Genomic DNA, 25,039 nt, shown 5'->3' on the forward strand with positions numbered 1-25,039 from the left:
GAGAATATAAAGGGCGAGCTGCTCAGTCCATCCTTCATTTCCTTTGCATGATGATCCTGATAATAGACTTTAATGCATTGGGGAAGGATGGTGGGTCGCGTAATGGAAACATGCAACATATCTTGAAGAACCTTTAGTTATAAGAAGGCGAGTAACTTTCTTTTTCGAATGCTTACATAACTCCATGACATTGTAGGCGACTTCCAAGTCACTACCAATGGAGATGGGGCCAGGAGTCCCATCAAAAGGACTGTAGGACCACTTTTCTCCATTTGCATCTTCTCTCGATGCAGCTGTAACTGCAAGGTATCTAGCAAAAGTGTGGACCAAGGACCACATTGTTCATTTGAAGATGTCCACAATAGGGACATTTCCCACAAATGCTGTGGAGGCCATATCCACTCTGGTTGGATGCACTGACAAATTCTCAGGAGGTGTGATACCTTTGGCAGCACAGCACATGATAATGCGGCTGGAAATCCATTTATAGAGTCATCATGGTCTAACAGAGTGATCCCACCTTTATGCTGCATAGATTATGAAAAGCTGGGAAGAAACCCAAAAGGGATTTGTTTTGTCTAGGTTAGGACAAGGCTACGACTCAGCACACATCTGAAGTGTGCAGCTATTGTTCATCCTTGTGAACATGTGGCTTTGCAAAAAAGACTGGCAAGTGCATAGACTGATGTAGGTGAAATCAGATACCACCTTGGAAAGAAACTTGGTATATAGCCTAAGATGCACCTTGTCCTTGTAGAATACAGTATATGGGGAATACATTACCAGGGTGTGACGTTCTTGTCTGGTGTTATCTGGACCGGTGATCTGCTAGGTCACTCCAATCCTTGACTCTGGGAGCCAGCCTTACCCTGCTCTGCTCTGAGAGCTCCCACTCTAACATGTAAGCTGCTCCTTGGATTGCGCAACCGAATGACACTAGCCAGTATCTCCGGTCCCACACAACTCTAGGAACCTCCGCCTTGCAGTGACCAGTTAAGCCCGCTGGATGCTGCAAGCTTATACGAATTTGTCAATTTAACAAAGAAATTGATATGCACCAGGCTTGTTATCCCAAGGGGAGTCTCTGACTCGCTTTAAACCAAATGCACTGCTTCAGGTAGAATAAACAAACAGATTTATTAACTACAAAAGACAGATTTTAAGTGATTATAAGTCAGAGCATAAGAAGTCAGATTTGGTCAAATGAAATAAAAGCAAAATGCATTCTAAGCTGACCTTAACACTTCAATGCCCTTACAAACTTAGATGTTTCTCACCACACACTGGCTGGTTGCTCTTCAACCAGGCTCTCCCCTTTGATGTGCGCTTCAGTCGCTTGGTGTGGTGTCTGTAGATGTAGGTGAAAGAGAAAGGAAAGAGCATGACAAACGTCTCTCCGTTTTATCATGTCCTTTCTTCCCTCTTGGCTTTGCCCCCCCTTCAGAGTCAGGTGAGCATTATCTCATCGCAGTCCCAAACTGACCAAAGGAAGGGGGGTGACTCCCTCGAGAGTCCAACAGATCCTTTGTTGTTGTTGCCTGGGCCAGTGTCCTTTGTTCCTGTGAGGCTGGGTTGGGTTTGTCCCATACATGCCCTGATGATGTGTGAACTGCCCCTCTGCTTCTGGAGAGTTTAGGCCTGGGCTTGCTCTAAGCCATGAGGAAACATTTTCAGCCTCATAGATTCATAGATACTAAGGTCAGAAGGGACCATTCTGATCATCTAGTCCGACCTCCTGCACAGCGCAGGCCACAGAATCTCACCCACCCACTCCTATGAAAAACCTCACCCATGTCTGAGCTATTGAAGTCCTTAAATCATGGTTCAAAGACTTCAAGGAGCAGAGAAGCCTCCCTCAAGTCAACCATGCCCCATGCTACAGAGGAAGGTGAAAAACCTCCAGGGCCTCTCCAATCTGCCCTGGAGGAAAATTCCTTCCCGACCCCAAATATGGCAATCAGCTAAACCCTGAGCATATGGGCAAGATTCACCAGCCAGATACCCAGGAAAGAATTTTCTATAGTAACTCAGATCCCATCCATCTAATATCCCATCTCAGGGGATTTGGCCTATTTACCCTGAATATTTAAAGATCAATTACTTACCAAAATCCCATTATCCCATCATACCATCTCCTCCATAAACTTATCGAGTAGAATCTTAAAGCCAGATAGATCTTTTGCCCCCACTGCTTCCCTTGGAAGGCTATTCCAAAACTTCACTCCTCTGATGGTTAAAAACCTTCGTCTGATTTCAAGTCTAAACTTCCTGGTGGCCAGTTTATACCCATTTGTTCTTGTGTCCACATTGGTGCTGAGCTTAAATAATTCCTCTCCCTCTCCTATATTTATCCCTCTGATATATTTATAGAGAGCAATCATATCTCCCCTCAACCTTCTTTTAGTTAGGCTAAACAAGCCAAGCTCCTTAAGTCTCCTTTCATAAGACAAGTTTTCCATTCCTCGGATCATCCTAGGAGCCCTTCTCTGTACCTGCTCCAGTTTGAATTCATCCTTTTTAAACATGGGAGACCAGAACTGCACACAGTATTCTAGGTGAGGTCTCACCAGTGCCTTGTATAACGGTACTAAAACCTCCTTATCCCTACTGGAAATGCCTCTCCTGATGCATCCCAAAACCGCATTAGCTTTTTTCACAGCCATATCACATTGGCAGCTCATAGTCATCCTATGATCAACCAATACTCCAAGGTCCTTCTCCTCTTCCGTTACTTCTAATTGATGCGTCCCCAACTTATAGCTAAAATTCTTGTTGTTAATCCCTAAATGCATAACCTTAAACTTCTCACTATTAAATTTCATCCTATTACTATTACTCCAGTTTACAAGGTAATCCAGATCCTCCTGTATAATATCCCGATCCTTCTCCGAATTGGCAATACCTCCCAGCTTTGTATCATCTGCAAATTTATTAGCACACTCCCACTTTTTGTGCCAAGGTCAGTAATAAAAAGATTAAATAAGATTGGTCCCAAAACCGATCCCTGAGGAACTCCACTGGTAACCTCCCTCCAACCTGACAGTTCGCCTTTCAGTAGGACCCGTTGCAGTCTCCCCTTTAACCAATTCCTTATCCACCTTTTGATGTTCATATTGATCCCCATCTTCTCCAATTTAACTAATAATTCCCCATGTGGCACAGTATCAAATGCCTTACTGAAATCTAGGTAAATTAGATCCACTGCATTTCCTTTATCTAAAAAATCTGGTACTTTTTCAAAAAAGGAGATTAGGTTGGTTTGGCACGATCTACCTTTTGTAAAACCATGTTGTATTTTGTCCCATTTACCATTGACTTCAATGTCCTTAACTAATTTCTCCTTCAAAATTTTTTCCAGGACCTGGCATACTACAGATGTCAAACTAACTGGCCTGTAGTTACCCGGATCACTTTTTTTTCCTTTCTTAAAAATAGGAACTATATTAGCAATTCTCCAATCATTCGGTACTATTCCTGAGTTTACAGATTCATTAAAAATTCTTGCTAATGGGCTTGCAATTTCAGGTGCCAATTCCTTTAATATTCTTGGATGAAGATTATCTGGGCCCCCCGATTTAGTCCCATTAAGCTGTTTCAGTTTCACTTCTACCTCTGATATGGTAATATCTACCTCTCTATCCTCCTTCCCATTTGTCATGCTACCATTATCCCCAAGATCCTCTTTAGCCTTATTAAAGACTGAGGCCAAGTATTTGTTTAGATATTGGGCCATGCCTAGATTATCTTTAACCTCCACTCCATCCTGAGTGTTAAGCGGCCACACTTCTTCCTTTTTAGTTTTCTTCTTATTTATATGGCTATAGAACCTTTTACTATTGGTTTTAATTCCCTTTGCAAGGTCCAACTCTACTCGACTTTTAGCCTGTCTCACTTGATCCCTACATGTTCTGACCTCAATTAGGTAGCTTTCCTTGCTGATCCCTCCCATCTTCCACTCCCTGTATGCTTTCTGCTTCTTCATAATCACCTCTCTAAGATGTTTGCTCATCCAGCTTGGTCTACAACTCCTTCCTATGAATTTTTTCCCCTTTCTTGGGATACAGGCTTCCGATAGCTTCTGCAGTTTTGATTTAAAGTAATCCCAGGCCTCCTCTACCTTTAGATCCATAAGTTCTTCAGTCCAATCCACTTCCCTAACTAATTTCCTTAATTTTTGAAAGTCAGCCCTTTTGAAATCAAAAACCCTAGTTGCAGATTTATTTTTGTTAATCCTTCCATTTAGTTTGAACTGAATTAGCTCATGATCACTTGAGCCTACAACCATTTCTTCTATGAGGTCCTCGCTACTCACTAAAATTAAATCTAAAATGGCATCCCCTCTAGTCGGTTCAGCAACTACTTGATGAAGGAATCCATCAGCTATCGCATCTAGGAAAATCTGAGCCCTATTATTATTACTAGCACTGGTCCTCCAGTCTATATCTGGGAAGTTAAAGTCTCCCATGATCATGCAGTTTCCATTAGTATTTACTTTATTAAAGACATTAAAAAGGGCTTTATCCAAATCCCAAATTAGATCCCGGAGGTCTATAGCACACCCCAAGCACTATTGTAGGAGAGGCTTTACTAGTTTTCTTCCCCAATGTAATTTTTGCCCAGACGGACTCTGTCTTATCCATTGCATCGCTTCTTATTTCTTTACATTCTACCTCATCATTGATATACAATGCTACTCCACCCCCTTTACCTTTGTTTCTGTCTTTCCTAAAGAGCACATACCCTTCAATACTTGTAGTCCAGTCATGACTACTATTCCACCATGTTTCTGTTATCCCTATAATATCTGGTTTCACTTCCTGCACCAGTAGCTCTAGTTTCTCCATTTTGTTACCTAGACTCCTCGCATTGGTGTACAAACATCTTAATTTTTGCTGTTTGGCCTCGCTCACATTTTGTACCCTATTAGGCACAGTCATTCTACATCCAGTATAACCTATTAGACTAGTATCCACACCACCCTCACTCCTTATATACATTCTCCTACCCACGGCTGTATCCATTCTTACTTCATCTTCTTCCCTCTCAATGCTAAAATCTGGCGTGGAGATTTTCTGGACATCTCCCATCCATCTCCCCCCAATTCCTAGTTTAAAGCTCTCTATCAGTTGTGCCAGCCTCGATCCTAGAAGTCTATTTCCTTCCCTACTCAGATGAAGTCCATCCCGAGAGAACTGACCTCTGTCCGTGAATGCCTCCCAGTGGCCATACATCCCAAAGCCCTCCTTATAGCACCACTGCCTAAGCCATCTGTTGACAGTCATAAATCTTGTCAGACCTTTGTTGCCCTTCTCTAGGAACAGGAAGGATCCCGCTAAAGATCACCTGAGCCTCAATTTCCTTAAGCGTCTTCCCCAGCCTAGCATAGTCTCCCTTAATACTTTCCAGCGAGAATCTAGCCGTATCATTTGTTCCCACATGAAGGATAATTAGGGGATTCTTTCCCGCTCCCTTTAGGATCCTTTTCAACCTCAGGTCTACATCACGTATCTTAGCACCCGGAAGACAGCACACCCTTCTATTCTCAGGATCAGCTCTAGTTACAGGCCTGTCTATTCTTCTCAATAAAGAGTCCCCGATCACATAGACCTGCCTTGCCATAGGGCATGCAGTTATTCAACCTTTCTAGCAGTAGCGATGGTCATGAAGAATGGCACTTTTGCTGAGAGGTGTAATAATCAGGAGGTTAAGAGCTCAAATAGAAGACCCATAAGAGCTGACTGCACTAAATACAAGTCCCAAGGAGGAGGTGGATTTCTGACAGGAATAGATAGGCTCTTTCCATCTTTTAGGAATCTGGTTGTCAAAGGACTAGTGAAAACAGTCCTACCTTATATACAAAAGGTGAAAAGCTGAAATTGCAGCCCGGTGCACCTTAATGGAATTAAAAGCTAGACCCAACTTTGAGATGTAGAAGATAGTCCAAAATATTTTGAATTGTGTAGGAGACTCACTGTGGCTAGCTGCCCAAATGGAGAAACACTTCCACTTACTAAGGTAAGTAACTATCATGGAATGTTGCCTGCCCTGCTATTAAGCAGGATGTTCTTAACTGCCACTGAATAATGTGCCTCCTCTGCAATTAACCACTGATGAACTATGCCGTGAAATGTAGCACCCAAGCATTTGGGTGCAATATTCACCTGTGATTTGGGGATGTCCACTCTGTTTTGTGGAAGAAGTAAGGGTTCTGCACAGGTCCAATACTATAGTTGTCTCAGCCAGTCTGGAGCTAAGAGGATCATTCTACTTTGTTCTTGCTTCAGCTTGATAATAACTCTAGGAATGAGTGGCACTGATAGTACACATACAAGCAGGCCCTTGCCCTACAGGAAAAAGAAAGCGTCTGAGATGAACCTGGGACTGTGACCCATTCTTCAACAAAGCTAGGCACATTTCCTGTTCTGCGAAGTTGTAAACAAATCCGCTGCTGGAAATCCTCCTATTCAAAACATTGATCCTTGAATGCCTTTGTTGAGAGGCTATTCGTGATCCAGGCTGAAGGATCTGCCAGACCATTTTGAACTCCTGGCAAGGTAAGATGCCTTAAGAGTTACCGAGTTCCATATACAGAAATGCCACAGCCTGACTGCCTCCTGACACAGACTGACACCCAGCAACCCCTTGTTTCTTCCCATAAAATACTGCGGTGATGTCAGGGAGCACCTGTATGGTCCTGCCCTGAATGCATGGCAGGATCTGTTGATGTGCTCGGAATATTGCACATGGCTCAAGAACATTTACATGTAACCTAGCCTTGTGAGTGGCTCATAAGCTCTGATGATCATCCAAATGACCTCCTTACCTTGTGACTGAAGTGTCCATTACCAAAGTCTGATGAGAGAGATAGACACAAAGGAAATTCCCTGTATACATTGCCCTGACTCATCCACCAATTTAGAGACAACAGACCCTGACTGGGATGCATACTACTTTGTCCACAACATGAACCTGGGGGTGGTAGACTCACTTGAGCCATGCCTGCATTTCCTGGAGGTGCAGCCTGGGGTGAGGGGTTGCATATGTACAAACAGCCATCTAACTTAGGATCCTGATGTAATTCCTCACTGTGATGCATGGCTGATCCTTGAACCATGCACAGAGGTCATGTTTTGTCTTGGCAGTGGCTGAGTCTAGGACTACCCCAATGAACTCTATTTTTGGAAAAGTGATATGATTTGACTTCTCTGTTTATTTTCACACCCAAACTACTGAACAAATGGAGAGTCCAACAAATACTGGTCTCTACCCGATGACTGGAGTGACCCTGTGCCAGTTAATTGTCCAGGTAGGGATACATGTGGACATCCTCATTGTGGAGATAAGTGCCTGGCAGTGGTGGCAGTCTGATAAAAGTATTGGTGCTGATGATAGTCTGAAAGGTAGAACAGTGAACTGGTAATGATCTCCTACTACCATGAACCTCAGGAACCTGCTAGGATGGATTGTCACATGGAAGTAGGCATCGCGTAAGCCAAAGGCAGCATCTTAGTCTCCCAGATCTAAAGGGATAACAGAAGTTAGGAAAACTATATGGAACAACTTTAAACTTTCTGATATAGCTGTTTCAGTTCTGAAGTTCTGGAATGGGTCCAAGAACCCCTCTGACTTTGGGTATTAGGAAATATTGGGAGTAAAAATGCCAACCCAATGTGGAAGAGGCACTTCCTCTATGGCTCCCAAAGAATGCAGAATCAACACTTTTTATCTTAGCACAGACTCATGAGATGGGTCCCTGAAAAAGGAATTGGAAAGGGGGAATAGAAAAACTATAGGGTACATCCTGATGCCATTCTGCTTAGCACCCACTTGTCTGCGGAGATGCTCTGCCATGCATTTAGGAAATGGGATAACCTATTCCCAAAGGAAGAGAAAAAAGCCAGAGAGGCCAAGCTCGTAAGTATGCTGTGTTTGACAAAAACGTCAAACAGGCTGCTTTGAGGTTTGTGGTTACCTGAATGAAGTGACCAAGGAGGTAGAAGGCAGAGGCCACCTCCTTTTCTTTTTGTCTAAATGGTCGGTCAGCCTGTAGGGGTAGAATTGCCATCTTGGCCGGAATTGAGGATGATATTTTGTCCTCTTTGTAGCCAGTGTGTAATAGACCTAGGAAGACTAGGACCTGCTCTAATCTTTTAATGTGTGTAAAGCCTCTCCAGTCTTAGAGGTGAAAACCAGCACGGCCCTCAAGAGGAAAGTCTTCAATAACCTGCTGTACTTCAGCAGGAATCCTAGACACCTGCAAACATGAGTATCAGTGCAAAGTTACTGCTGTTACCATAACTCTTGCCACAGAATCTGGTGCATCCAAGGAAGCTTGCAGAGCTGATCAAGAAACCAGACAGCCTTCAACCAAGAAGGTCTGGAACTATTCCCTAGAGCTTTCAGGCAATTTATTTACAAAATGAGACAGACTCCCAATTTCAATAGTCATTCCAAGTCAAAAGGACCTTGTGGTTGTCAGTGCACAGCTATAATCTCTCCCCCAGAAAGCTCTAGTTTTTCTGCTTCCTTTTCTTTGGGGGTAACCTTAACTTGATCTTGATGGTGCCTTTCATTCACAGGGGTCTATACCAATGAAGGGAGCAGGGTGTGAACACAATTGCTTGAACTTTTAGGATGGAATCTGGTATTTGCACTCCATGCGCTTAGCCATTAGTGGAGCAGATGAGGGGATCTGCCACAGTGACTTGATCGGCTGCACTATTGCCTAATTTATAAGAAGTTCTACCTTCTCTGCAGTTGTTGGGTGCAAAAGGCTTATAAACATGTGAAGATTCTCCTCCACCAGAATACTAAGAAATATAACCATCTTTTCCAGTAGCTCTTGGTGGAATTTATAGTCATACAGTACCCGGGAGGAAGCTTCAGGTATGACAGCTTCTTCTGGTGATGATGATGATGAATTCAGAGGAGACAAGGCAGAACTTTCTTGAGGTTGATCTTGCACTGCTGAGGCAGACTGCTGTTCCAAGGCAGGTTGGGGAAGGTCCATCAACTCTGTGTCCAGAAGCTATTTGGTAGTGACCATTAGTAGTCTCTCAGTACTGGATAGGGAAGCCTCTGTCCTTGGCAATCTGCTTCCATGAAGAAACAAATGTTGGTCTGGATGATGGAAGCATCCTTCAAGACATCCAAAATGGCCAGTGAGAGGGCTGTTATGGTACCAGAAGCCAGTTGTACATAGACAAAGCTTCTCAATCACTGGAGCGCCTCTAGGCAGAGCATATTCTGTGCAAGCAGGAACAGGTTCCAGAAGAGGCCCTGGACTCTCTAAAACGAGAGACTTGGGAACCCACTTCCGACTCTGATGAGGAGTAATAGCAAGCTGAAAGGCATACTTTATCTTCAGTATGAGTAGGCTTCTTTTGCAGAGGAGGACTTTGAAGAAATCAATGCCATCTTCTTACGCTTCAGAGGCTGGGAGGGGTCCAACCTCTTATACCCCACAGAGGACGGCCCCAGGGACAGGGATCTCCTATTGCCTCTGTCTGTTGGCAAGACCGGGGGAGAACTCGTAGAAGGAGAGGTCAATGAGCTCCCTCGTGCCAACCGAGGGGGTTCCAAATGCAGATAACGAACAGCCTCCATGAGAATACATTTAAGATGCTCTTCTCCCTACTTCTTTGTTTCTGCATTTGAAGCCATGGCAGATAGGACACCCATCTCTAACATGACCCTTACCCAAGCACTTTAAACAGCAATTTGCAGGTTATTATCAAGCATTGGCTTCCGACAGCCAGAACAGGGCTTAAAACCATAGGACTTTGGCAAAAGCTCCTCCGGTATCAGGCAAAGCCTGGAGGCCTGCTGGATCAAAATAATAACAAATGAAAACAAAAAGAAAAGCTGAAGAAAGATATCCAAATGACGAAGCAACAAGTACCGCTAGATAAAATGAGCTAACGATATGGAACTTTGTTCATAGAGGAATGAAGATTAAAGCATAGAAACACTCCACCTAATAACCACAGACAGTAAGAAGCAACTGAAGGATGGACACGGCAGCTCCACCTTTTATACCCTCAGTTCGGAGCACAACGCGGCCAGGTTGCATCCAGAGCTGCCCCCATGAGTACTGCTAGGGAAAATTCTCCAGCATCTGTGTACGAGATGCAGATACACACCTACAACATAACAGACATATGCAAGCACTCAAAGAATAATTTCCTATCCATTTAAAGATACTACCTTTTCAGAATTCTTACTCCTGGAGAGTAAGCAGCTCTAGGAATTGCCAAAAAGAAAAAAAAATGTAACATACACAGCAACAATACAGCATAAAAGAAGACTGGCAACAACAAGAAATAAGAAAGCTTTTTTAAAAAGAAATACTCTATATTTTCACATAATTATTTTATATACACACCACTTGGGAGAAGCACGATCTCTCTCAAAACATCAGATTTACAATTCAATAGCCTCTAGCATATGTCAAAAAACAAAACAAAAAACAAACAAACAAAACCCTTCCAAAATATAGCATAACATGTATGTTTCTTCCCAGATTTCCCCATCAGCAGATAGCAACTGACCAATCAGGAGCTTGAACCTCAGAAGCTCCTCTATCTCCAAAAACTCATGTGTGCAGTCTCACTGATTCATTCTTCACTTCCAGGAGATTGTATTCCATTCTATCAGACTATGACTTTCCCACAGTTATCCATACATTCATATGGCTTGAATGCGGCAATGTCAAACCTTGGAAAGAGAAATCTGACTCTGAAAAAAACTTCAACTGGTTCAAAATGCTATAGCCCACCTTTGTAGCAACACAGATCTCCAAGTACTGTACTGTATATGCCACCTTGATGCTCTGTTCACTATGGGTCAAATTCAAAGTCTGAAAGCTAATCTTCGGAAGATTTCTAAGGAACTGGCACAAGCCATTTAATAGACTGCCTTTATCTTTGGAATCGTGACTTCCCACATAAACTACATTCTTCAATAATGACAGCTTTATCAGCCATATAAGTAAAACTCCTGAGTTCAGTAGAGACATCTTTTCAGCAGCTGGACCATGAATATGAAATTTGCTCTCAAGTGCTCAGAACGACAGGACAAAACGTAACAGAAACTATTTGACTTAAGTTTTCAAAATATCAATAAAAATTAAAAAGTGAATCCCTTCTGGTTCAAAAGGCACAAAAGATAGGAACCAAAGTCTATAGCCTTTTTTGCATTTGATGACTCAAATACCACAGTCTCGTGTAAAATACATTCTAAATGTTTGGGTAGTTAGAACAGATTCATAACGCAGCAGAATGAACATGAACAGAGTATTCACAAGAAATATCAATTAACTGGGTACAAGAGGTTGACTACCTTCAGACCATTTGTCTATCCTTTCTGTTCTGTTAGTCTGTAGGTAAGTTAATTGTATGATGGAGTAGCTGGTAGCAACCCACATATTTATATTGCCAAATGGTTTCTCTTAGAACACATTTCTGACCTTGGAGTAATAATATCCTCCATTGTTTGCAGCAGGTGTTTGAAATTTGTAGGGACAAAGCACTAAGGCTAGTGAGACAAGCCTTTCACTTGTCCCATGAAAATTCTGCTAGGTTTGCCTGAATCATAAACCATTAAACTTGCCATTTCCCTTCCCTCACTTGCACGCTGTAAACATTTAACGGAACGAACATTATAAAGAGCTAGGCCCATTCTGCCACAAAAGTAGCAATAGTACACACAGAGCTGGGAATGACCAGAAACCATCACAGGAACTGTTGCACTTTGGAGAGGGGAACCCATGCTGGGTTTCCCCTCCCAGGACCACTTTTGATCCAGCACATCCTTACCCTTTGGGGGCACCACAGTGGGCAGGAGCTCTCCCAACTCTTAGCTGGGAAGAGAGGGAGTTGGGCTGAGCATTCCATAAACACACCTCTGGACCCAGCATATTGCACCAGAAACCCATCTTTCATCTGGAATAACAGCCGTCTCCTGATGCCAGCTAACGTAGTCAGTGCTGTAGTTCACATAGTGTAAATCTGTGCTGCTCTACTGAAGGTCTGCAATTTAAACTCTGCTGGTGATGCATGATGGGGAATTAACACCACAAAAGAGGTTGTTTTTACCCTTTATTAAAACTCTAGGAAATAACATACAAAAAAGCTATGTTAAAAAGAATATTTAGGTCACAAAGCCAAACACTTGAAAGCTAGGAAATGTCAGATTTACAGTTACCTATTGAACCTTAATTCTGCCCCATTGTGCATGTGTGTTCTGATAGTCTTTTATTACATGATCATTTACTATATTTATTTCAGAACCCTGCATTCATTGCACAGGTTGGAGGAACAAAGGAGCAAAATCAGGTTGCACAAGCAACTGTAATCTAGTATTTCTTCAATTTTCAAGTGCTTGAATTTGCATGGTAAGAGAAGGTTACTCACCTTGTGCAGTAACTGATGTTCTTCGAGATGTGTCCCCCTGTGGGTGCTCCACTTCAGGTGTTGGTGCATCCTGGCGCTGTCAGAGATTTTAGGTCGCAGTGTCCGGTCGGGGTGCACATGCACAGTAGCAGTCTCGCAGCACCGCTGGTGCCTCATCTAGCGTGCACACGGCCCGACCCCTTCAGTTCCTTCTCCACCATGGAGAGTTTAACTCGGACTCCAAAGCAGAGGAGAGTGGGGTGGGTAGTGTAGCACCTACAGGGACAGACATCTCGAAGAACCTCAGTTCCTGCACAAGATGAGTAACCTTCTCTTCTTCCTCCAAGTGCTGTCCCTGTGGGTGCTCCACTTCAGGTAAATGTAGAGCAGTGCCCTCATGAAGACTGAAGGGGCTTCAGAGTTGAGTTCATTGCTGAGGCTAGCACAGTGAGGCCTAGTCTTGTGTCTGAGCTTGAATCGAGAGTAATTGCTTAATGGTTCGTGAATGTGTGTTCAGAGGCTTAGGTGGCTGCCCTGCAGATGTCTAGAATGAGCACATTGTGTAGGAATGCTATGGAGATAGAGGAAGCTTTTGTCAAGTGGGTTCTGATGCGTGGAGGGCTTCAGTGTTGTGTAGTGAATAGTACATATGCATACAGCTGGTTATCCATTTAGATAATCTTTGCGTAGATATGGCAGAGCCCTTTGATCATTCTGTTGTTGACACAAAAAGTCTAGGTGATTTTCGGAAGGGCTTCATTCTGTCCAGATAAAAGGCTAACGCACAGAGAACATCTAGTGTGTGTAAGTCTGCCTCTTGAGCGTTAGTGTGTGGTTTTGAATGAAATGTAGATAAGTGAATCGGTTGGTTGAGGTAGAACGAAGACAATATTTTGGGCATAAAATTAGGATGTGTTCGAAATGTCACTTTATCCTTGAAGAAAATTGTGAATGGGGGAGATGAACCATGAGAACCCTTATCTCACTGTCTCTGCACATGGATTTAATGACTACCAGGAATGCCACTGTCATAGATAAATGAAGTAATGAGTATGTGGCAAAGGGTTCAAATGTAGCTCTGTTAGACTTCTGAACATCAGATTTAACTCCCATGCTGGTGTGGGTTCTCAGATGTCCAGGTATATGTTCTGTATTCCTGTGAGAAATTGCTTAGTAAACGGGTGAGCGAATATCGAAGTCCCATCTACCTGTTGATGGAAGGCTGTGATGGCAGCAAAGTGAACTAAGCGAGCTTGTAGCAAGCCATGAGGTCTTTAGGGATAATAAGTATTCCAGAATTAGCGGTAGTGCTGCCTGGCTTGCAGATGTTTGTTTGGTCTGGCACCACAGGAAGAATCTTTTTCATTTTTGAAGGTAAGTAGTATGCATATTGGGTTTCCTGCTGTTTATTAACACCTGTTTTATTTGTTCTGAGCAGGTTAGTTTGTTGTGGTGGATGGCTATCTAACTAGATTTAACGAATGTTAACTATACTAAGGCCTGGTCTACGCTGGGGGGAGGGGGGAAATCTAAGTTATGTAACTACAGCTATGTGAATAACGTAGCTGAAGTTGATGTACTTAGATCTACTCACTGCGTTGTCTTCACTGTGGTGAGTTGACTGTTGACCCTCCCCCATCGACTCTGCCTACGCCTCTTGCTCTGGTGGAGTCCAGGAGTCGACGGGAAAGTGCTCCGGGGTCGATCAATCACATCTAGACTAGACGTGATAAATTGACCCCCACTGGATCAATCGCTGCCCGCCAATCCGGCGGGTAGTATAGACATACAGTAAGTAAAGTAACAAACTGTTCATAAACAAGGGTAAAAACTAAGCTATCTAACTTAATCTAATTGTATTTTAAGGTTTTCAGTGACACCGCTAATGGACTCCATCTCAAGCCGAGGACAGTTGAAAAGGAACTGAAGGGGTCAGGCCATGCGCATTCTAGATGAGGCACCAACCGCGCCATGAGACTGCGATTGTGCACATTCACCCCAACCAGACACTGCTACTGATAATCTCCGATCAATGGTGCTGGGATGCACCAACACCCGAAGTGGAGCAGCCACAGGGACAGCACTTGAAGAACAACTTTAATATTGCTTTTTTGTATGTAATTTTCTAAAGGAAAAAGTAGTTTTGTAGTAGTTAGTATCTGTAGGATACTTGAGAAAATCACACTAGAATAATTGGGTTTCTGCAGAAGCAGTTCTTAATGGAGAAAAAGGCTTTATACAGGAATGCATCAATATTTTCAAGCATACTTTAAATAAGGTAATTAAGAAGCAAGCTACTTACAGTAAAAAACCTGAAGTCAAATGTGATCAGAGCCATGTATTCATGATTCAGATACATAGTAATAAATATGGTATAAAAGCCTAGACAGATTGTTCTATGGATCTCTGAACCTTTGAATGAAGAATACAATATTTTGTTATTATATTTCATTACTACCTGATAGTTAGGATTATCTATCATTGGTGGTTTCCATTTTCCTTTATAGTTTGGATTGGTCATCATGGGACGCACCCACTCTCCACAGCCAGGTGCAGTCTCACATTTTGGATTAGGGATCTGTGGGGCTTCCCATTCACCATCCATTTCTTCATCCCTGTGGAAGGGATTACAAACAATTGTGTGTTTTAAAATGAAAATATGGATGGAATTTATCTCCCATATCTAATCTACACTCAGGGCCTGTATACGGTTCTGCAATTCTGCAGCCTCAGAATTTTGCCCACCCCTTGCCCACAGAACTGTATTCCACAATGTAAGATCTTTAAAAACATTTTTTCCTAGCCCTCATGGTTGTGCAGATAGTCTTGAAAACATGAAATATGAAAAACATCAACAGAGTTGTATTCTTGTCTCTGCAGACAGCCTGAAACATGCTTTAAGAGGTGTGGACTGCCCCCTCAACATTGTCATCTTTAGCTTGATGCACTATGTAAAATGTCAGCACTGTTAAGTATTTCAATGCTTATTTTAACATCCACCCCCAACTATATGTGCTTATTTTACAATCCTGAACTGTTTCCCTGGTACCAAAAGCCCCAGATGTCTCTTGCTACACCTAGCAACCAAAAGCTACAGCTTCCCCGGTGAAAACTTTTACAATGCAGTTGTGCATTGTTAACACAAAATTCTTCAGAACAATGAAAACTAACATGGATGACACCATAAAATAAATGTAATACCCACAATTAACAACAAAGGGTCTACTGTGCAGATTACATTGTCCATTTTCATATTTTATTCCAAAATTAAAATATAAAAATATATCTGAAGATGCCTCAGAATTTCCAGTCTGCTGCATCAAAGCACAGCAAACTATAGTGACCAAAGAGCAGAATTTTAGTCCACAGAGTAAACAAGGCCTTGTCTACAATACCGCTGCAAAAAGATCTGCTCTTAATGAGTACAAAGTTCTTACCAATCCTCTGGTTTTTCTGCACTGGGATCTGGGATATATTGTAGTTCATCATCAAGCCAGCCCTCAGGCTTGACAGCATCAGGATCTTCTATTTTGGAAGGCTCACCTTCATCCCTTTAATTACAAACTGATATTACCAGAAAAAAATACAGCAGTCTGGTTCAAAATGGCAAAGTTCTAGTCAAAGGAACATAACTGACACAAAAGAAATGATTTTCAAAGGCACAAAAGGGTGTTAGGTACCCAGCTCCCCTTCGTGACTTCGAAAATCTGCAAACCCAAGTTTAGTAGTTTCAGGTAATATACCTGCTCCCAAATTACCACTGCCAACTTGTGGTTTACAGTGACACATACCTATTTTAAAAATGGTTTTCTTTTCCTTGTTGCTATGTGAAAGCGTCAGTCATGGAAAAACTAACTATACAGTAGAAAGAGGGAAATGGACTATACAAAAGTGCTGTCAGATGCATAAAGTAAAACCAAAAAAAATGTTCCTCTTAATATTTCATTTATTGTACCTATAGGAGTTACCTGCAACAATAGTGGGTACAGTGACAAATTCAGTGGGTATTCAGAGACAAATGTGATTTTTTAAATTACCAGTGTCCCTTTAATTGATGCACATATGGACTCAAACACTACTCCGATTTCCAGCAGAAGAGTATAGACTAACTGTCTACACCATAAAATTAGAAGTCAAACCACCAAAAATGAATAGCATTCATACTATAGGTTTCAGAGTAGCAGCCGTGTTAGTCTGTATTCGCAAAAAGAAAAGGAGTACTTGTGGCACCTTAGAGACTAACAAATTTATTAGAGCATAAGCTTTCGTGAGCTACAGCTCACTTCATCGGATGCATTTGGTGGTGTCCTCTGTTTTTTCCACCAAATGCATCCGATGAAGTGAGCTGTAGCTCACGAAAGCTTATGCTCTAATAAATTTGTTAGTCTCTAAGGTGCCACAAGTACTCCTATTCATACTATATAGTCTGTATAAATAAAATATATTTTCTCACCAATCATCTGGTTTGACAGCATTAGGGTCAGGAATCTTTGCTCTCTCATCCCAGTCATCTGGCTTCTTATCATTGGGATCTTCTATTTCTTTCGGAGGGTTCACAGGAGGAACCATATCTTCCAGAAGATTTCCTTTGCTGACAACTGATTGGTCAATTAACATTTCAAATGTGTCATCTGGTTTCAGCACTAAATTGCAAGAAAATAAATGTATTTTTAAAGTTGTGAAATAAAGGAACTGTGGGTTTTAATCTTCTGTTTAAAATGCGTATACACATGCAGACACACAGATTCATCTGTAATAAACAAATATGCAAGGTTAAATCTGCTTTCCTGAAAGACTTTGGAAAAAATTTAAGTGTGTGTGTTATGAAGAAACGTATTTTTTTTTGCCACTTATGCATAATAACCCCACCAGTTTCACACTCAGCAGCCATCTTAGGGTTTCCATTTCTTTGTTTTACAAACCAGGCAACTTGTATTCAATTTGTACTACAGAATTAAGTCAAAATACTGCATTAGTGAAATGCAAGGTAGACAAAGCAGTGTATCAATTCTGGCCTTTCACCAAAAGCATACCACTTTTCTGTTATGCACAATTTATATCATCACTGCATGCAAAAAATATGTTTAAAAGAACATTATAGGTTGCAAAGTCAAGCACTCAAAATTAGGAAATGCCAGAATGAAGATAGTCTATGCAACCTTAATTTGGTCCTATTTTGAGTATGAATTATGAAACTGTCTTTAATAACATGATCATATACTATTTTTTCCCACAGGTCCTATCTCATTCAGTGCACAGAATGAATGGTGCTCACATGATGAGAAGCTATTTGAAATTTTGTTTTCTCTTTGTTGTTCAATGTGTGGCCCCATGCCTTATTTACTGCATACTGTTCAAACCTCCGAATAAAATATTATTAATTTAGTCACGGGTTTTTCTTTGTACTCATCACAATTTTAACTGAGTACTTCACAAATATTAGTACATTTATTTTCACCACACCTCTATGAGATGAGGGGCATTATTATCCCCATTTTACAGTTGGGAAACGGACTCAGCAATTAAGATAAAAAGTATTCTTGATTTTTCAGGGTAACTTAGCATTATATAGCGCTCTGTACGTTGAAAGACTGGTTCCACTGACTTCGTTGCAGAAGTGAATGCTCAGCGCTTCTGCAAATTAGGTCCCAGGATCTCAAGTCAGGCACCCAGAAATTGAAAAAGAACACAATTACTGACCACTTGTGGAAAGTTTAAGTGACTTGACCTAGCAACACATAGGAACTCTATGGCAGAGGCAGGAGGAGAATTCAGTTCTCTAGGGCAGCATTCAACTTTCTTAGCCATGAGATTATCCTTTCCCTTCCTGCAATTACCTGCCTCATTCACTAAACACCTTCCAACTTCAGCAACAAATGAAGCCATAGTCCGATACACAACAGCTTCTATTTACTATACATCTCTGATTCATCCTCAGAGCAGGTTCATCCTGTGCACTGAATGAAGTAGGTGACCTCTGGAAAAAACAGTATGTGTTCATGAATGAAAGATTGCTTCATCATGCATAAGCACAAGGGGGGCAAATTAATGTCGCAAAGGAAGCCTTAATTCTGGCGTTTCCTAATGAGAGTCCTTGAATTTGCAACCTTAATGATGTTCTTTTAACATAGATTTGTGTGTATGATTTCATACATTTTAAAGACAATACACTGGAAAAATAAATTCCATCACGTGGCAGAAATTCCATCATGCATCATCATTCTAACACCATCAGCAGGATTGAAACTTTTAGATCCATCACAAAGACTTTTGCCACTTGAGCTAATGGAATAACTGATAGCAATAGCAGTTTGTCATTCTCTACATAGACCAGCACTAGAAGGGGACAGGATACTTTGCTAGCCGGGTGCACAGATATCTCTGGACAGCAGAAGAATGACAAGAACAAAAGTCAGGAATTTTTGTTTCCAAATTATGGAGAGAAGGGTTCTCTAGCAGGCACAGATTCTGACCATTCCCCCCAAAGCTTGACTCCTGTTGCCCCCTTCTTTCCAACTTGTCTGAGATGCATTTTTCCAGCATCTAGCAATATCACTTCCAATATTTTCCCATTTATCAAAGGATCATAGAATTGGAGGTAGATGGGACATATTAGGTAATAAAGGGAATCTCATGTTACACAGTAACCCAAAATTAGTGTCAAATTTAGGAGTGATTATGTTAATTTAAAACATTCAATTGCTACAGACTTATCAGAAATACTTGATTTTTTTAAAAAAGTAGTAGTTTTAGGTATACCAAGCAGCCATTAACTGTTTCAAGGATTCAATCTCCATAATCAGAAAGATGTTTCAAATCTCATCTTTTGGAACAGTGGGGGAAGAGACAAAATAAGCCCTTGTTTCTGCCACCTCTAATCTAGTTCTCTAAATTAATCTATGGCCCCAAAGACTGGACTATTGCAACGTGCTCAGCACAGTGTTTCCCTTTTGATCAATCTGGAAAGAAACCAGTGCAGAATGCAGCAGCCTGCCTATGTAGCAGTGCTTCTTGGTGGCAGTACGTATCTCTGGTGCCCCATGATCTGTACAGGTTACTGAATTTAAAATGATGGTTTTCATCTGTAAAGCCCAAATGGGTTGAGATTTTGCTATTGGAGAAACTATCTTTCTGTATGCCACACTGCTGCAGTTGTGATCAGCAGAGATACTAGAGCTGGCTCCTTCTTTTAAAAGGAATGACTGGGAATAGAATGTTCTTCAATTGTGGAACAGGCTTCCTTATTTTTGTCTGAAATAGCCCCAATCTATTTGCTTTCAGGGAGTGCTTCAAGTCATTGATTTATGCACAGTTATGGAGAGGTGGACTTTTAAGAGAAATCAGTTTTGTGGACAAGAGGGAAATTTGGTGTTCTGCAGGTGATCTAATTTTGTTTTCGTACTTTATGACAGGGCACCTGTAGCCTGGAGTGGAGGCCTCTATTTTTCTTACAAATCTAACAATGACAACAGATTATTTACACTAGTTGCAGTAGTCAATGATGTAGTACTGATAGTGTACTACATCATTGCTTACTGCAAGTGTAAATAATAGCATACTTTAATGTTAATGGTTGCATGTGGCCAATTTTTATTTTTCCCCTCAAATGAATCTTAAGCAACAGAATTTCAAAGCCATTTATTTAACATACACACAATACACAAATATCCATAGCAATGAACAAAACTACTGTATATAGACAGAAAACATGCTCATTTGTAAGTCTTCAGTGAATGGAGACCTTGTTTTCTAACGTTTCCTTTTTACGTGCAACATTAAGAATTAAATTAAAGGATACCCAGAGTATACAGATGTGTCCTCTTGTCCGAATAAAATTTTTTTAGGTCTACATCAGGACGCTTAGTATGTTTTTCCTCATAATCTCCAGTTTTAGGATTCTTATGTCTGAAGATAAAATGCAGTTTGTAATCTTCTCCACATTTATCTGGTCCAAACATAATTGTGTAAGGTGTTTTGTCAAAAAAGTATTCCTGTAGAAGCAAGAGAGTTTAGTATTGGTTATGCAGTACATTTAATTAAATCACTTGCGTATCTCTACTCCTTGATGCTGGAGGCCTTTAGCCTGCTTATAATCCTATTGTGATATATTTCATGCAACGAAATGTCAGTTCCAGCACCCAATGGTTATAGGCTCAGTCCTGTAAGATGTTCTGCACTTCTTGAGAGATGCTGAGTGCTGTTTCCACCAAAATGACCATGCATAAAGGATTCTCAGCACCTCACAAGGAGTCATTCAGCAACGCACAGGATCAAGCCCTAAAGGTGGAAGAGCAACTTCCGTGGACACTATATTAAAATGAAAATGCTCACCATAAAAATAAAATAGCAGCTGTACTTATTTCTACAAATATTGTGCCCTGTAAAAAAAACTGAAGGGAAATAGTTGATGTGCAATTTAAATGTTAATAAGGTAAAAAAAAAATCCAGACAGTATGTCACCATCTACTATTTTTCTTTATCACTGTACTGCTGCTCTACATTTGTGAGTAGTTGATACTAAATACCAAAACAAAAACAAAACAAGATTTTTTTTTATTTTCCTTCACAGGGTCACCTCCATACTACCTTATGTTGTCAAGATCTTTCACTATTTTAATTGTTTATGGGAATTTTTATATTTGGAAAACATAGCGATAGTTAAGGTTTTTAAGCTCCTTTTTCAGCCACTTATAATTTCTAGAAAATTTATTTCTGAAAGATAAATTTGATAGTCTGGTCTCTGTCAGGAGTTGACTTTCTGTAAGTGAACAAACATAACGCAGCAGTTTTTGAGGGTGAAATGAAAAATCCAAATTTAGATTTGCCTAAGTTATAACAGTTTAAAAATCAGACTTTGTGAACATGATGACATTTTCCAGTATTGATGGGGAGAGCATACTATTTCCTGACAGTTCTAACAACAACAGGCGTGCATGTATAATACAGCTATGTGAAATGATGCTAAAAAATTTGGGAGACCCTATGTCTTTCAATGTGTCTTTCAAGAGTTCACTGAATATGACAGGGCTCCAAAGGAGCCATTGTCCAGTGTATTAAAAATGCTGCTGCCAAAATAACCTTCCCAGTATACCACTTCAATCATGTCACAATTCTTACACACTGAGTCCCTCCATTGTATTAAACAAACTTCTGGTTCTTACTTTCAAGGACCTTCATAATTTAGCTCCTCCCTACTTTGTCAATCTCTTATCTAACTACTTTGTGATTTTCCCACTCCCTTTGTTCCATCAATAATGGCAGCCTCTATCACTTGCTTATGTACTTCTTCCCCAGCACCTTTGCATCTTCTTCTAGGATACCGCTTATGTGTGGGACGTATCCCCAGATCCATTCATATAGCTACCACCTTGTCCTCCCTCAAATCCTATAAAATTTATTTCTACAATGACTTCAAGGGGAAAACTGTCAAACAACTAATGATTCGTTAATCTCTTATTCAATTCTCTTGTTTAAAACAAACAACTATAATGGTGCTTACAAGCTCTTCTCTTCCCGTACCACCCTGCACTGTGTTTATATCTGCTTGTCACATCATATCACTCTTCATACTAATCTCTTTGGGAGAGGCAGGGACTTCCTTAATTCATGTTTCTTCAGCACCTAGCACTACTATAGGACCCCAAACCTGACTGAAGACTCTGCGTGTTACTGCAATGTAAAGTAACAACTAGCAGCACCTGCCGAAATGCAGCAAAGGGATTCCATCTTGAACCTCTGACATTTCACAATTGGTTCAACACACTTCACACTTAGTAATTTCTTCAGGCTTCCAGATCTCTTATAGACTGTAAAGCACCTTGAATAACCCCCCTGCCCAATTTGCACTGGAGAGACTGGGGCAATGGCCTAATATTTAGCAGAGAAGAGATACAGCTAATTGTCCATCCTCTGTTTTGGTGAATTTGAGCAGGGGAAAAGGGGAGGGAAGGAAGAAAAAAGAAAAGGAATTTGAAGTGGGCATTTTAATCTACAGGGACCCAGGACTCATATGCAGCCCAGTCCTGAAGGGAGAAGACAGAGTTGCCAGGGGTAACACAGACTGATCTCTGAGTTGGATTTCCATATAGTTTCTTGTAATTTTATAGAACTCGATGGGATTGAGACTGGGAAAACACCATAAAGGATCAACCACAGACTGGAGGCCAAATGTCTTCGGGGGTATACAACATCACTGAACCAAAGACAGTGTGTGAGACTGACAGCTAAAGTAACTGTACAGATTTTTTTTGTCTATGTGCTCAGTAATGTGGATGCCGAAACAACTGATTGTGTAGTACAATTAAATGTTTCATTTGTCTATATTATACCCACTAAAGGGATTGGGTAAAGCCTACGTGAAAGTAGAAGATCTCTGATTGTCAGAAGTCCCAATCCCTGTATTTATTTTGTAAGGTATTTTATATCTATATCTATCTACATTTTTGAGGTGGGGAGGAAGCCCTGGGTTATACTCTTCATTTTAAAAGAAAAAATAATAAATCTGTAGTTAGTGATGTTAGTCTAGCTAGAGTTCATTCAAACTGCTGTGCTGTAATGGTTTATCTTTGGAGTGTTATTCATAAAAAGGAACTTGAAATTCTCAACTGTGTATGCATGTAACTGTCTTATGGTAAAGACTGGTACTGGATTCCTAAGAAGGGAAAGAAAGTGAATCCTATAACAATTTCCACTTTTAGTATTTGAAAAAGTTCTTATAGAAAAATGCAGCTGTAGTCTCTGGAAAGGATAGGCATTCACGTATGTGTGTTCACTTAAAATTGCTTGCTTCTATGGGAGGAAAACAAAATGGTAGAGGACCAGATGGAAAGGGAGATCTATTTCTCAGACTTTGGTACTGTCCTCAATTCCACAATCAAACAATTTTGGGCCTCTGAAAGTCTACCAAAAGTTTAAATTTTGGGACATGAACATGTCTTCTAAACTAATTTAGCGTCCTGTTTTGATGGTTTGAAAGATCTCAGAATAATCTTTCTTTGTACCCTTAACTTGAGTAATAACTCTCATAGATCCAAACTACATGGATATCAATCTTATTAAGAGCTACCAGAACGATCTGAGGTCTGAAAACTATCCCTTACAGTGAGAGACTTAAGAAGCTCAATCTATTTATCAAAGAGAAGGTTAAGAAGTGACTTGTTCACAGTTTACAAGTATCTACAAAAGGAAGAGATTTCCAATAGTAGATAGCCCTTTAAGATAGCAGGGGAAAAAGAGGCATAATGACATCCATTGGGTGGAAGCTGGAATCTAGACAAATTTACACTATAAATAGGTTATAAATTATTGTTAAAAATTTGTGTGAATTAACAACTGGAACTTACCTAATGACATGGTGAATTCTCTATCACTTGAAGTCTCTAGATCAAGACTGAATATCTTTTTAAATGGTATGCTATAGCTCAAACAGAAGTTATGGCTTGATGCAGGAATTACTGGTTGAGGTTCTATGGCCTGTATTATTGAATTAAATCTGACTGGCTGATCAGAACTGTCCCCTCTACCCTTAACATATATGAATTGTCATTTTATTTAGATTTTAAGAAAGAATAGTGGACATCACTTGAGTTCTGCACGTTGACTATTGGTAGTATACGACCTACATTATATAACATCATGCCCTTGATCCTAGATATTCGCAATTCCAATAGAAAATGTAACAAATCAGAGTGAATGAATTATGTGTTCTTCAGTGATTCAGACCTTTATAGGTTATTCTTTTAAACCACTTTTTTATAGTAGGCTAAAATTTTTGCTTTAAAAAAGTAATGGAAATTATTGTTATATTATTGTTAAAATATTTCTTATATTCAACATATAACAGATGCTAGTAAGCAGAGGCTAACAAACTGAAGGTTTTATGTATATATAAGATTTTATACAAACTATATTCAGATTAGAAAAAAATACAAATTTCTATTTCAGACTTTTCATCCATCTAAGTAAACTTTGGGCCAGATTCCTGCATTTGCTGAGTATTTTGGATATTCACCAATGAATAATTATGCCCTTAGTCACATTCCACAAGCCTACGATCACATTCCCCTAAACAGAAGAATTATCATCAAATGTTACATAAAGGACATACCAAATCCAAATCACTGGAACTGGACAGAAGTTTAACATATGCACCGCCACAATCAATGCCATCTTGAAAATTCACTTCATACCTGTATAAAAGGGAATCAAAGAGCATATTGCGGATACCCTGGAATAATTAAAGATCACTTTGATCTACAGTTTAACTTTGAATCCATGTCCAAGATTGTGTATAAGCATTTTTATTTTAATATTAATCACTACTCCCAAAACATTTTTACAAAATTGCCTGAAATATTTTATTGCTATTGCAAAGTAAGGCAACAGTTATGCAAAATGTAATAGTATCAATCTAAAAAAAATGTTACAGTTCAACACAGTAACAATCTCTACTAAGAAAGGAGTCTGGGCAGCATTTGCAGAGATACAGAGGCCACTCACTACTTCACTTTGACCGAGTTGCATGGCCAAGTTTTGTACTATGTTTGTGCCTACCTACATCATAGTCTAGATTTACCGAGAGCAGCCATCTCAGAATTTCTTCTGAATTACCTGTAAGTCAATTTCCACCGACTTACAAATTTAAAAAA

At 40.4% G+C, this 25,039-nt stretch overlaps 1 protein-coding gene across 1 annotated transcript in view; it reads right to left on the bottom strand.

Annotated features, from left to right (window-relative positions):
• Window positions 1–25,039, bottom strand: part of CLGN (calmegin) — a 79,652-nt gene that overhangs the window by 15,829 nt on the left and 38,784 nt on the right. Inside the window, 5 exon segments of the mRNA XM_038399910.2 lie at window positions 14,851–15,007; window positions 15,830–15,943; window positions 16,846–17,035; window positions 20,191–20,383; window positions 24,499–24,580. Coding sequence (XP_038255838.1) covers window positions 14,851–15,007; window positions 15,830–15,943; window positions 16,846–17,035; window positions 20,191–20,383; window positions 24,499–24,580 — 736 coding nt within the window.

This window comes from Dermochelys coriacea, chromosome 4 (genome assembly GCF_009764565.3).
Source record: "Dermochelys coriacea isolate rDerCor1 chromosome 4, rDerCor1.pri.v4, whole genome shotgun sequence".
NCBI lineage: Eukaryota > Metazoa > Chordata > Testudines > Dermochelyidae > Dermochelys > Dermochelys coriacea.